General features: G+C 36.0%; 1 protein-coding gene across 2 annotated transcripts; it reads left to right on the top strand.

The window, feature by feature from the left end:
- The first annotated feature begins 2,317 nt into the window (after positions 1-2,317).
- Positions 2,318-11,824, top strand: LOC104236834 (SKA complex subunit 1 homolog). Of its 2 annotated transcripts, none has more exons than XM_009790848.2 (10): positions 2,318-2,402; positions 6,071-6,201; positions 6,278-6,402; positions 6,851-6,963; positions 7,070-7,139; positions 7,664-7,731; positions 9,713-9,818; positions 9,905-9,934; positions 10,780-10,893; positions 11,480-11,824. In XM_009790848.2, the coding sequence occupies exons 2-10, from the start codon at positions 6,105-6,107 to the stop codon at positions 11,555-11,557; spliced, it is 801 nt and encodes a 266-aa protein (XP_009789150.1). In that variant the 5' UTR covers positions 2,318-2,402; positions 6,071-6,104; the 3' UTR covers positions 11,558-11,824. The 2 variants fall into 2 exon arrangements, with proteins under 2 accessions (XP_009789150.1, XP_009789149.1); XM_009790847.2 differs by having other exon boundaries at positions 2,319-2,402; positions 6,057-6,201.
- The last annotated feature ends 423 nt before the right edge of the window (positions 11,825-12,247 follow it).

The raw sequence follows: 12,247 nt of genomic DNA on the forward strand, positions 1-12,247 counted from the left end.
TGCGTGAATTACACGTTTGTTATCCAACTCAGCCATAATGTTGTCACATATGATTGGTCAACGGTCAGAGAAGTTTAAAATATAAGTTTTGATAAAGTAAAAGAGTTTGGATAAAAACAAATTAAGTAAAAGGATCGGGATGACAAAGTGACACAAGTATAAGTGTCATTTAGGCTATTCTGCATATAAGAAATTCACGTCCTATATAATTTTTTAGAGTAACTAAAGAAAACAAGAAAAATCTTGACAACTAAATATGTAGAAAAGGAAAAGCTCCTTCTTTTCCATCATATCCTATTTTTTATTCTATAGTAAAAAATTTAGGAGTCATGTTTGTGTATCTTCCTAATTATTAAATTTGGTTAGACTTAAAAGTATATCGGATGTAAGATTGATAATGACGAACCATTAATATTTGAGTTTAAGAAGTTCTCATAATATAAGTTTTTATAAAAATATGTCCCGGTCAAACCTTGTAACTTATAGTATGGGTTTGGACGATATTTACTTGAAATTACAAAATAATATTTAAAAGTTCAGTTAATTTGGACATATAATATTTCAACTTCAACTTGAAATATTATTTGTAGAATAACATATGTGTTTATTTTTGGTTCGTTATTTATACTTCGAAGAATGAAATAGAATTTTAAATTAATATTTCGTTTGAAAAGTATTTCTCATTAAGGGAAGTTCATAACCGGATACAATTTGAAAAAAAATGAATTTAACTTGATAACAAATTTTAAATTAATTAATCACCACATTAAATTTTTATCGGATAATACAACATGGCCCAAATAGTCATAATTATTTGGAATCATGGTATATTAGTGTCACAAATCAATTATCCGGTTAATGATTTGTTCACAACTCTCATTTATTAATTTAATATCCATTGGACCCATAGTATATTTATCACCAATATGGCAATATTGTTAGGACCGAAAAAATTAGGTGTCATACGGAAGCTAGCAAAATAAAACTTGAACGACGATAAATCATACAACAAAGAGAAATCTACCAAAAGAGACACAAATATATAACGTGGTTTGGTCAACTGACTTACGTCCATGGCGGAGATGAGCAATCCACTATATAAAAAGAAAGTATAAAATATTGAGAACAACCTCACGAAGAGGCAAACACAAGTGACACACCAACACTGTCCCGTAAAGTTTTTCCCCTAAACACGACTCTTGTTAAGTTTGGCAGAAATTTTGTCCCACATCGGTGGGAAAAGAAGAGTTGGGGGGATTTTCCCCCTATAAAAGAAGGCTTAATGTTTAGGATTTAAATACACCTCTCATTTGCCTTCTCATCTGTTTAAGGCATTTGTATCTTCTCTCTTTAGTATTATTTCACTTGTATTTTTGGAGTGAAATAAAATATTGGTTGTGTCCGAGGAGTAAGCAAAATTAGCCGAACCTCGTAAATTCTGGTGTTCCCTTTATTGTTGCTTTATTGTCTTATTTATTATTTGGTGGCTGTCATAATTTTTGGTATAGTAGTTGTGACTTATTCACACTATATACATTTGGCTTCCGCAACAATTGGTATCAGAGCCAAGGTACTGTCTAAGTATGCTCTGTGGTTGCAGCATAGTCTGATCTTCCACACCAGAAAAATGACTAGCCAAATATAGGGGAATTATAATTTCCTTCTACAAGAAGGAAAACCCAATTAAAGTAATTATATTGTCCTTTTTGTTCAAGAGATAGAAAAACTAAATATGATAAGAAAATCAAGATAAACACCTAACAAATATCTCTAACTAAAAAACACTTACTCAAAGGGAGAATTAAATCTTTGACTAATTATTGTGCTTATGACATGGAAAACAGTATTAAACGAGTTTATCATGGAAATAAAAATGTACTTACTTTAACAATTTAAGTTTTAGATGAGATGACTGTACATTTAAATATGGTATAAGAGCATAGATGTTAGATTTGTATCTCACCGTTAACATTACCAAAAATAAAATTCATGTGCTTGGTCCATGAAAAAAATAGGGCTCCCACGTGAGGTGGCGTGCCGAAAATATAATTAAGTGGTAATCCCTGACTCCTTAAATTTTTAGATGAGAAAAGTATTGATATGTCTCTCTTTAAGTTTAACTTAATTTTTAGGGTAATAGTAAGTTTTAGGTTTTAGGATCAAAATGACCATTTATTGCAAATAGTAAGGACTATTTCTGTTAAGAGGTATATATCAAGGACCAAATAGTCCAGTCCTATACATTAAGGACCATTTCGATCATTCTTTCTTCCATCCTTCCATTTTTTTTAAATAAATTTTTGGAAAACCAAAAAAGCGCGCCGTTCCCATTCTGCTTAACCCTCGCCACGGCATCAGTTCAAATTGCTGCTTGAAACGAAAAGATTTATCGATTTTCTCCGGTACGTTTTTAATTTTAGGTTTATTTTTTTTCAACTTTATTTGACAATCTCGTTCTCCCTTTTTTCCCCCATAATTTTGTACATTGTCAAATTTTTCAGTTAAGTGTAGTAATTTGTATTTTATCTCCGACGAAATTGCGGCCATTGTTTTCTATATTTTATGCTCGAATCATAGCTATATAGCTACTAGTATGATTTGAAATCCTTGACTAGAAACCTGCTCTGTAGCTTGTAGTTGTGCAGGGCAAACTCGTCCAAAATTGTCTGTTTAATGCTTTTATCGTCACAGGGAATGAAGTTGTTTAAAAAAACCCTACACGCTTCTGGAATCAATATAGACTAGCAAACGACAGGGCACAATGGAAGAAAAGGATTCATATAAGTGATGAATAAGTTTTAGTGTTGTCAGTGAACTTCCAAAATTATTATTGTTATTATTACTACTATTATTTAATATTAACATATTTTTTTACTTTTATTTTATTTAGTATGATGATGACATTAGTTAGAGCTTAAATGGAGAAGTGAGGATCATATAGTCACCCCAACTTATTTGGGACTAGGCGTAGTTGTTGTAACCGAACCTAATTTTCATACATGTTTTTGGTGTAACATTCTTAATCTTTATGGGGTTTGGGGCAGAGGCGGACCCACCTTGTAGGTTAAGGGGTCATGGGACCTCTCTAGCCTCGGCAAAAATCTCGTATATATATATGTGATATATATCTATACATATATATGGGACCCCTCAAATATTTTGCTTGCGCCCCCAAATACAAAATGCTGTACGGGAGAAGTGGTGTTGCACGCTAAAGTTCCCTGCTTAGCTTGATGGACGTGTGATCGAAACCAGCCTCCGCTTTTCTCCTCCTCTCTATTTTAGTTCTTACCTTTTCTTCTATTTTATATTTTAATTCTTTGAATACAAGGTAATTTATACTTAGCAAATTACTTTATTTTTTACTTTTATATTTTTTTGGAATTCAATTATAGTTTAGCACTAACACATAATAGTCTACTTAATTAATTTTTCTTTCTCAAATTCCTCCCTTAAAATTAAAAGCCTCAAATTGATTATTAACATGCCCTTAATATTGATTTCTTTAGTAAGTTTTTGATAATTTAAAGTTTGAACGTCTTTTTGATCACTAACCCCTTCTTTAATTAAAACTAGAAATTTTAAAGTGTGAGACATGCTTAATCAAATACCTTCCCTTTTTATAGCACCCATTTTGCGAAGAAATCTCTCTGTTAGGTGCTTTTTTTTTCCTTTAGAATTTTAATTTGTTTATATTTGGATGATAAGTCATCATAATCATTAAGTTTTAAAAGAGTTTCACGTCGAATTTTATCGTTAGTAATTAGCATACAGTGGTTCCCCCGTTGTACTCAAATCCTGGGTCTGCCTCTGGTTTGAGGTAAGGTCTGCGTACACTCTACTCTCCCCAGACCCCACTAGTGGGATTTTACTGGGTATGTTGTTGTAAATAGCATACAGTGGTGCCCCCGTTGTACTCAAATCCTGGGTCCGCCTCTGGTTTGGGGTAAGATCTACGTACACTCTACTCTCTCCAGGCCCCACTAGTGGGATTTTACTGGGTATGTTGTTGTTGTATTCTTAATCTTTATGGTTTGAAGTTGTGAAATGCTATGTTGCTGGGACTCTCCAAAAATGTTACTGTGTGTGCGGATCCTCCAAAAGTAGTGCATTTTTGGAGGATCCCACATGGGTGCGACAACAGTTTGAAGTGTCCGCGCAACATAGTTGAAATAAAAAACCCTAGCTGCACTAAATCTTTTGTGAAGGTTTTTTCTCCTGTTCTTTTTCTTCTCTTCGTATTTTAAGTTCCACTAAAGTTATATGTTAATTAACGAAGTCTTAAATAGATAAGTATTTGAATAAGTGAGTCCTCACTAACTTAAGCGATTTCGATCACCTAGTAGGCCTTTTATTTGGTAGAAAACATTGCCAAAGTGTATCATCAGATTTGACTACGAAGGAAGGAACTCTAAGTGAAAGAGCACCGTCATGTGTAAAAGAAAGTTGAAATAAAAAAGAAAGAACGAAATAGTGGGCCATCTTTCCTGATAAAGGCCCCTTCTCTCATGTCACCATTCTTATACTCCCGGTTGACTGCTCCATGACGGGCTTCCCTCTTTCCTTGGCGCTCTCATCTATGCTTCAACCCGACAAGTGATAATTGAAAAATGATGTTTCCTTGCCTGCTTTAAGATTTAAAACTTGTCGAAAAAGTGAATCAAGATCTAGATAGATCCCTATCTTTATCTGTATCCATGAAGATACTTATCTATAGGAGTATAATGATAGATCTATCTACAAGTTGGCCTAGACTATCCTCTATCCGGATAGATATGTCCCTATGAGCGACTATGCCGATCTTTATATGTTTTGGCCGCGTCCCTTTCCGTCAAAGAAGGTTTGGATCTTTAAATCTTGTGTGGTGAGGTATGTGAACCTATGTTAGGTCCATAAGATACTATAGATTTTGGTCTTTTATGATTCACCTTGAATCATGACTAGGTAGTTCGATCCTTTTATTTTTATCTTTTGCAAAACTGATGGAGGAATGCAGAGCAATAGGTTGAGTTACTAATTACTATATAAAAAAGAGTTATAAACTATATGACATCTTGTTTGAGTAGGAAATTTTCGGTTTTTCTCGTTCCTTCTCTTCAATAAGAATAGGAATTTGAAATGATACAATATCCTCTTCATTCGGTTGTGCTCAGCGAAAGAACTACCTAAGAATACTTTTCCTGATCCAAACTTCTTTGTCCTTTGTTCTCCTTGCATAGAAAGATTGCAACTGTTGCAAAAACTGGGATTTTTAGTATGTAGAAGATCTCTTTATTTCTTCATTGGTTTCTCGCATCATTTTCCTGAAAGGATATATATCACCGTGGATGTGGAAGAGTTTAAATTACTGTGGTATTACGTCAGAAGTTAGTTATTTCTCATGTCTTTGGCTGTATTGGTTTTGACAAACAAGAGGGTTAACTGCACTTCTACAGTTTATAGTTTCTGTCCAACGTAATTTCAACCATTGTTTTCTATAATTAAGGGAATTTTTTCTGCTTGAATTATAGCAATTTCATTACTAGTATGGTTCAATTCCGTCACCAGAGACATACTCTGTATATGTTTTGTGTTTGATGTTTCTATTGTAACAACTGAACATAATTTTCGTAAGGGTTTTTGGTGTAACACTCTGAATCTTTGATGGTTTGAAGTTGTGAAATGAAAAAAATTCTAGCTGCACTTACGCATCTGCGAAGAGTTTCTCTTTTTCTTTTTTCTTAACCTTCATCTTTTTACTTCTGCAGTTCCACTAAACTAAAATGTTTATTATTGCCGTATTAAGACCAAAGTAGTTATTTCTCATGTCTTTGGCTGTATTTGACAAACAAGTAGTTTAATATCACTTCTACTGTTTTCTGCATTCCCTAGTTTTGAGGTTTTTCTTGCTTTTAGATGGTAACATCTGTTGTAATGACTATTAGTATCCATATAACACTATGTGAAAGTACTTGCTATATAATGTTGGTCATGGATGAAGTTATGTACTGCAGTAACTGGGAATATGATTGTTTCTAAGGAGCTTTATTTTTCTTTTTTACTTCTTCTTTCCTAAGTGTTGTTTTGTCAGGGAGAGGGAGAGAGACAGTGAGAAAGGGGGTAAAATGGACGTCGCGGAAGCTGGGTCTTCACTCGATTCTTTAGTATCATCATTCAACGCTCGCATAGCGGAGATTCAACAGCTTGTTGTAGCTCGGAACAGTAATTTATCTGCTCCACTTAAGCTTGTCGAAGTTACTTATTATTCCTGATCTCAATTTTTGTGCAATCTGAACAGTGTATCCAGCGAGCAGCATTTCAGATTTGTCAGCTGTTGACTCTGTACTGACGGCCTTGGAGCTACAGCTCCACAAAATAAAAATCCGGATGCGTGAAGAAACTGAAGCCATCCCCAAAGCCAAGGTATCTGTCTCTCTCTCTCTCTCTCTCTCTAAACATATGTCTATATCGCCAATTCTATTTAAGCAAGGATTATCTTAGGCAATCATCCATTTCCAAATCCATGGAATTCAAGACCTTGGATGCTTTCTGTTTCTATGTAGGAAATGTTAATTGATTCCCATTACTGTTCTTTCTAAAAAGTCTGAAATTTGTTACTGTCCAAGTTATGACTCTGTCTACAATCTAGTTAGTGCATTTTATGAAAATTTGGACTTTTTGATCGGTGTTTTCCTGAACCATACTATCGAGCTAATGCATTTGTTATAGGATACACAGTCCTCTGTGTTTTTGGTCCACCTTGTTTTTGGAAACCAAAGGCGTGGTATTGTTATACATCATATTTAAGTTGTAAACAACAGTTGTAGATGCAATAACTCGTCGTTTTTTGGGCTGCTGCTTCTGGCTGCAGAAGCTGATAGAGGCATCGCTGCGGCAGCAAAAGAAATTGCAAAAGTTGTCTGCTGTTGTTCCATCATATGTTCCTCATAGAGTGACCAAAATAACCGAGGATGCTACTAAATGGTAACATTATGTACTATGTAATGAAATATCTTTGCTAACATGCGGTCCTTACTCCATACTCCTCAAGAAGATTCATTTGTTCTGACTATGGATGTGTTTCGTATAGTGTACGTCCAGAGCCCAGCGGTGAGGATCTTGGTTTTGTGTCTATGCAACTTGAGGAACCTGCACCCAAGGTAATGAGCTCTCTTAAATTCTCTAACCCTCTATATCTGCATGATTGCTTCTGTTCGAAAAATACAAGTTACTTATTATGTTTCCTCTTTAGCTTGATAAGTGGACTGCCGACCGTGTCCATCATATTAATCTGGTTAAGTAACAGGGAGGCCCAAGTGTAGTGTCTGATTGCATAAAGGGTGAGATTCACTTTTTTTCTTAATTGGCCCAGAATAATGGAAAATCAAATCATTCTAGAATCGGGAATGTGTTCTACTCATTCAATGAATTCATTGCGTGAGTAGGACCTCCCAACGTGGTCTGTGCGCAAAAAAGAAAAGGACTCCCAAGAGTGACACAGATTATGCACCCTGATTCTAAGATGAGATAATAGTGATCAAAGAATGCAATTTATCATTCTTCATCTAGTATGAAAGACATTTACTGTATGATTCAGTTATTCACTGTTTTGGACAGCTTCAAATGGATTTCCAGTACCAAAATAGACATGCAACGATCTCACCCTATATTTTGTTGATTTCAGGAGAAAAAAGGCCGTGCCTCCCCGCCACTGTTCTACGTTAATGCTGATGAACTGAATTCAGTACCACCGTAAGTGCTTTATAACTTTTTTTTTTGGTTTAAATCAAGTAGAGAGAATTTCATTAAAATGCATCAGCGGATGCCAAAGATTACAGCAGCTGAGAAAAAAAAAAAAACTTAGCTTCTGTTTACCAGTGGATACTAGTAAGTCAAGGAGCTAACAAAATCCATGAATTTATCTAAGCTGTTTACTTTTTCGAGTTTACTCCAAAAAAGATTCGTTAGACATCTAACCTTAAGTGTGTTTATAGGAGAAACCACACCCTCAAAACATCTGAGGTTTCTTTCTTTCCAAATACCCCAAAAGATGTAGGCCAGTATCATTTTCCATACCTGTTTTATAGCCTTTCCAGCACTCCAAAGCCCCTCGCTAACATATGCATCTTTAATGCTGTAAGGCATTACCCAGCTAATACTCCCAAAATTAAAAAAATTAGTCCGCATGTCTCTGGCAACTTGACTGTGAAGGAATAAGTGACTGATGTTTTCTGATTCTTGTAGACACATGTTGCACCTGCTGCATACTATTATACCCCCGTTTGAAATGTTTTCATGTGCTAGGCAAGCTTCCCCGATTGCTAATCAGCTGAAACAGGCAATCTTTGAGGGAAGTTTAACTTTCCACACAAATTTCCAAGGCCAAATATCAACAATATTGCTGTTGGAGCATACTTCAAGTAGCATGATTTGCAGAATATGCAATGTCCTGGTTGAGTCATCTAGTGAGAACTCCTGTAATCTTTCCAGTAGCACTCCCAGATCATCTATGCTTCTCGGTCTTTTCAAAAATGAAACTCAGTGCGTGTCGGATCCTTCAAAAGTAGTGCATTTTGGAGATCCGACACTGGTGAGACAACATTTTTGGTGAGTCCCAGCAACATAGCAGATCATCCACCTCCCAGTCTTGGGAATTCCTTCTGAATGTCAGTTTCCAAAAATTCTCTTCCCTGCATTGGCTAATTGTTGCTTGGGGCAGTACACTTAACCGGTATAGTCTCGGAAATTCTTCCTGTTATGTACTATTGCCAGCCATCTATCTTTCCAAAATTTAATAAGTTCTCCATTTGCCAGCTCTAAAATATGTGTACCTGGAGAAGTCTTCCCAATGTCTGTTTATGTGTTTCCAGGGGCCAACACGATGAGATGCGATACTTTGTTGTGCCAGTAATCTTGCTCCCCATGCCTAGTTTTGATAAGCTTTCTCCAGAAAGAATCTTCTTCATTGCAATAACTCCAGTGCCATTTCATGAGCAAACAATTATTATAGATTGCCAGATTCCTCACTCCTAGGTCCTTAAGCTGTATAGGTCTGATTACTTTGTGCTATCTGACCAAATGATACTTGTGTTGAGTGCCACTGCCTTCCAGGAAGAAATTCCTTCTAATTTTATCAATTTGCTTTGAAGTTTTATTGGGGATAGGGACTGAAATATGTTGGAAATTGGAATGCAGTCCAACACATTGTTCAATGATATCAATCTACCCCCCATTGACAGATATTGCCTTTGCCAAGTAGGCAATCTTTTCTCTACTTTCTGCATAACACCTTGCTATGCTTGTGTTTATCTGAATTTCGCACGCAATGGTAGGCCTAGATATGCGGTGGGCAGAGTACCAGACTTGCAGCCCAAAATTTCTGATAAATCCTGCAAGTTTTGTACAGTATTGACAGGGAAAATAGTATTTTTGCCCATGCTAATGTGTAAGCCTGATTTAGCTTCAAAGATGAGCAATATCAAGCTTAGATAAACTTGAAGAGGGATCCGCTTCACTGAATATATGTGTCTTCTGCATAAAACAGATGGATGTTTCCTAACTTCTCTAAGGCAACAATTCTTGTGTACCTTATACAGAAATGTAACCCCAACCCTCTACCCTCCTGCCCGAATGCCGAGGGAGGGAGGGAGTATATGCTGATTTCTTTTACTGCTTATGCATCATAAACACTATCTCGTATATATTTTCTGACAATAAGGAATGCAAATTGCAGGTATATGAAACAACGACTCACTTTGGAAAAAGTCAATGCAGCAATAGATGACATGGCTACTTACGCTGAAGCAACTGCTCAGCTTCTCAAGGCCCCTCATAGAAAGGTTGCTCTTTTGTCAATTTGATTACATAATTTCACTCGAAACTTGATATTACTCAAGTGCTGACTCCTTTATTTTTCCTTCTGAAGCTCACAGAAAATCTTGTGGAGAGAGCCATGGTTAGTAAACTGAATCTTCCCTATTTAATAACATTCTTATAACTAAATTTGGGACACCACATATTCAACAGGAATTGGAACTTCGCCCTTGTAAGTTAAATCTGCAGAATTAAGCCTCACCAGTGTTCGCTGCAGTTCTATTTTCAACCAGAAATATGATTTATTCTATGTAATGTTCACATGATCACATATTGAGAGATGGACCCTTCTTCTTTGGGATATCTACACTAGCCAAATTTGTCCATATTATTTGCAGAATGTTGTGGCTGGTCTTACCTACCAGACAGCGGCGGTTTGAGTGTTCTGATCTGGATAGGGTTCTCATTCTTGTGGTCTATATATTATAGAAGGAATCACTTTGGAGAAGACCGAAACTCCTACAGAAGTGTGAATTTTCTTTGCTAGGGCACCTTTGGAATCCTGAGGCAGCTGAGGGATGGAGTTGGTGATAAAACTTGTGTGGCACCCCATGAATGGAATTACTTGCAAATAGCTATGATAAAGAATGTATGTGGCACCCTTTGGATTAGTAGAGTCTTGAGACGCAAGTATTGTAGGGATGAGGTGTCTAAGACTCGATCTTATCCTTGCGACCATCAAATATTCCTATCTATGCTCTTTTTGCTTGATGCATGTGTCTGCAAGACATAATGTCTAAAAGGACCCCCTTCAGCCTTAATTCCTTTACGCGATCTAATTAAGATATTAGCTATATATGGACTATATATAACCAGTCTGGCTTATAGTATGTTATGTTCCTTGTGATTTGTTGCTGTCAGGAAGTGGATCATTTGTTGATTAAATTTGACGTGCTTGAACAACATAAAGCTACTCACCTTTTGCAGGAACTAAAAGAAATTGCAGCAACAGAAGCAGTTAAAGGAAAGCATTTCTTTCTTGAAAGTGACATCAAAGGACCTTCACTGAAGCATGACCATACTGGGAGAGCAATACTAACTGTGAGTTGTTCTACACCAAGTGTATTTGCATTTTGACTCGAATCATTATTCCTTCTCAATTTTCTAAAAGGAAGGTTAGCTTTTAAGTTTTTATTCAGTTCGCTATTCTTTTCAGCGTGAAAATATTGTTTAAGAAATCAATCTCTTCAAACTTTTTTCTATTCAATTGTTCTTTTGCTACGTCACATTTGACAAAATTGATGTAGGATTGTGACTCCTTTCTGATTCATGCTTCAACAAATAATCTAAGCATTAGATTTTGTTTGACCATCAGTTTAGTGGATTTTGTAATTAGTTTTAGTGGATTTATGTTGGCTTGATTCATTCGCTTGACAATGCTTTTCGTGCCCCAGAACTACAGCAGCTTCACATTGAAACCTATCCGATATACTTGGTTTGACCACCAATCGTAAACCCCCCCCTCTCTCAAAATTTAATACAAGCAGCTCAAATATGCATGCTATCAACATCACTATTCTCCTGTTCAAAGCACTTTGTACAGCACCACCAATTATACATGCTTGGGCTCACAAACTAATGACTCGACCATATTTATGCTTACACTAATGTAAGTTGTCACTGGCAGGTCCTCCGACACCTTGGTCGTATAAGTGAAACGCGAGTTGGTCATCACCGTGTGATTCTACTTTTGAGGCCCCACTGAGTTTCAACTTGATCAGGTAGTTAGGTACACACCTGCATGCGGCGACTTCTTTTTGACTGGCCACATTCAAGCTCTTTTGAAGTGTAGACTGGTATGCAGAGAAACATGTTGCTGTTTACGGTTCAAAATTGTATGATATTACTGAAGAGATTTGACAATGCTACAATTTGGAAAATCAGTTTCTGCTGAAATTTTTGGTTATTCCTTGCTTTATACGATCTTTCAGAGCCTAAATTTGAAGTTCTGCAATGACATCTCATTTAACCATATACAGTGCAGAGATCTATATAGGACTATGGCTGGAATTTGATCATCTCATGCCAGATCTAGAAATGAAACATTTCATGCAATATAAACTTATGAATATCACCCATAACATTAAATAAAGCAAATATGAACCCTTAAATAATGCCACTTATCCTAGCTTTCAACTCGATTATAAGAGTTACTGCAAAAAAGAAGCTACTACTTGTTTGGTTCTTTCTGTCTATTATTTGTGCTTAAAACTCAGAAGATTTTCTTAATTAATTTATCACTCTATCAACCTCAGAAGACAGTCTTTTCAGAAGAATGTTTGCCTTAATATGCTTCCAGGAAATATAAACAAATTTGTACGTTCTGTAGTCTGATATTTCACAATATTTCATTTAGTACTGATACAAAGTGAATGAAGTATACAAGCAGAATCGA

Source organism: Nicotiana sylvestris, chromosome 5 (assembly GCF_000393655.2).
Source record: "Nicotiana sylvestris chromosome 5, ASM39365v2, whole genome shotgun sequence".
Lineage (NCBI taxonomy): Eukaryota > Viridiplantae > Streptophyta > Magnoliopsida > Solanales > Solanaceae > Nicotiana > Nicotiana sylvestris.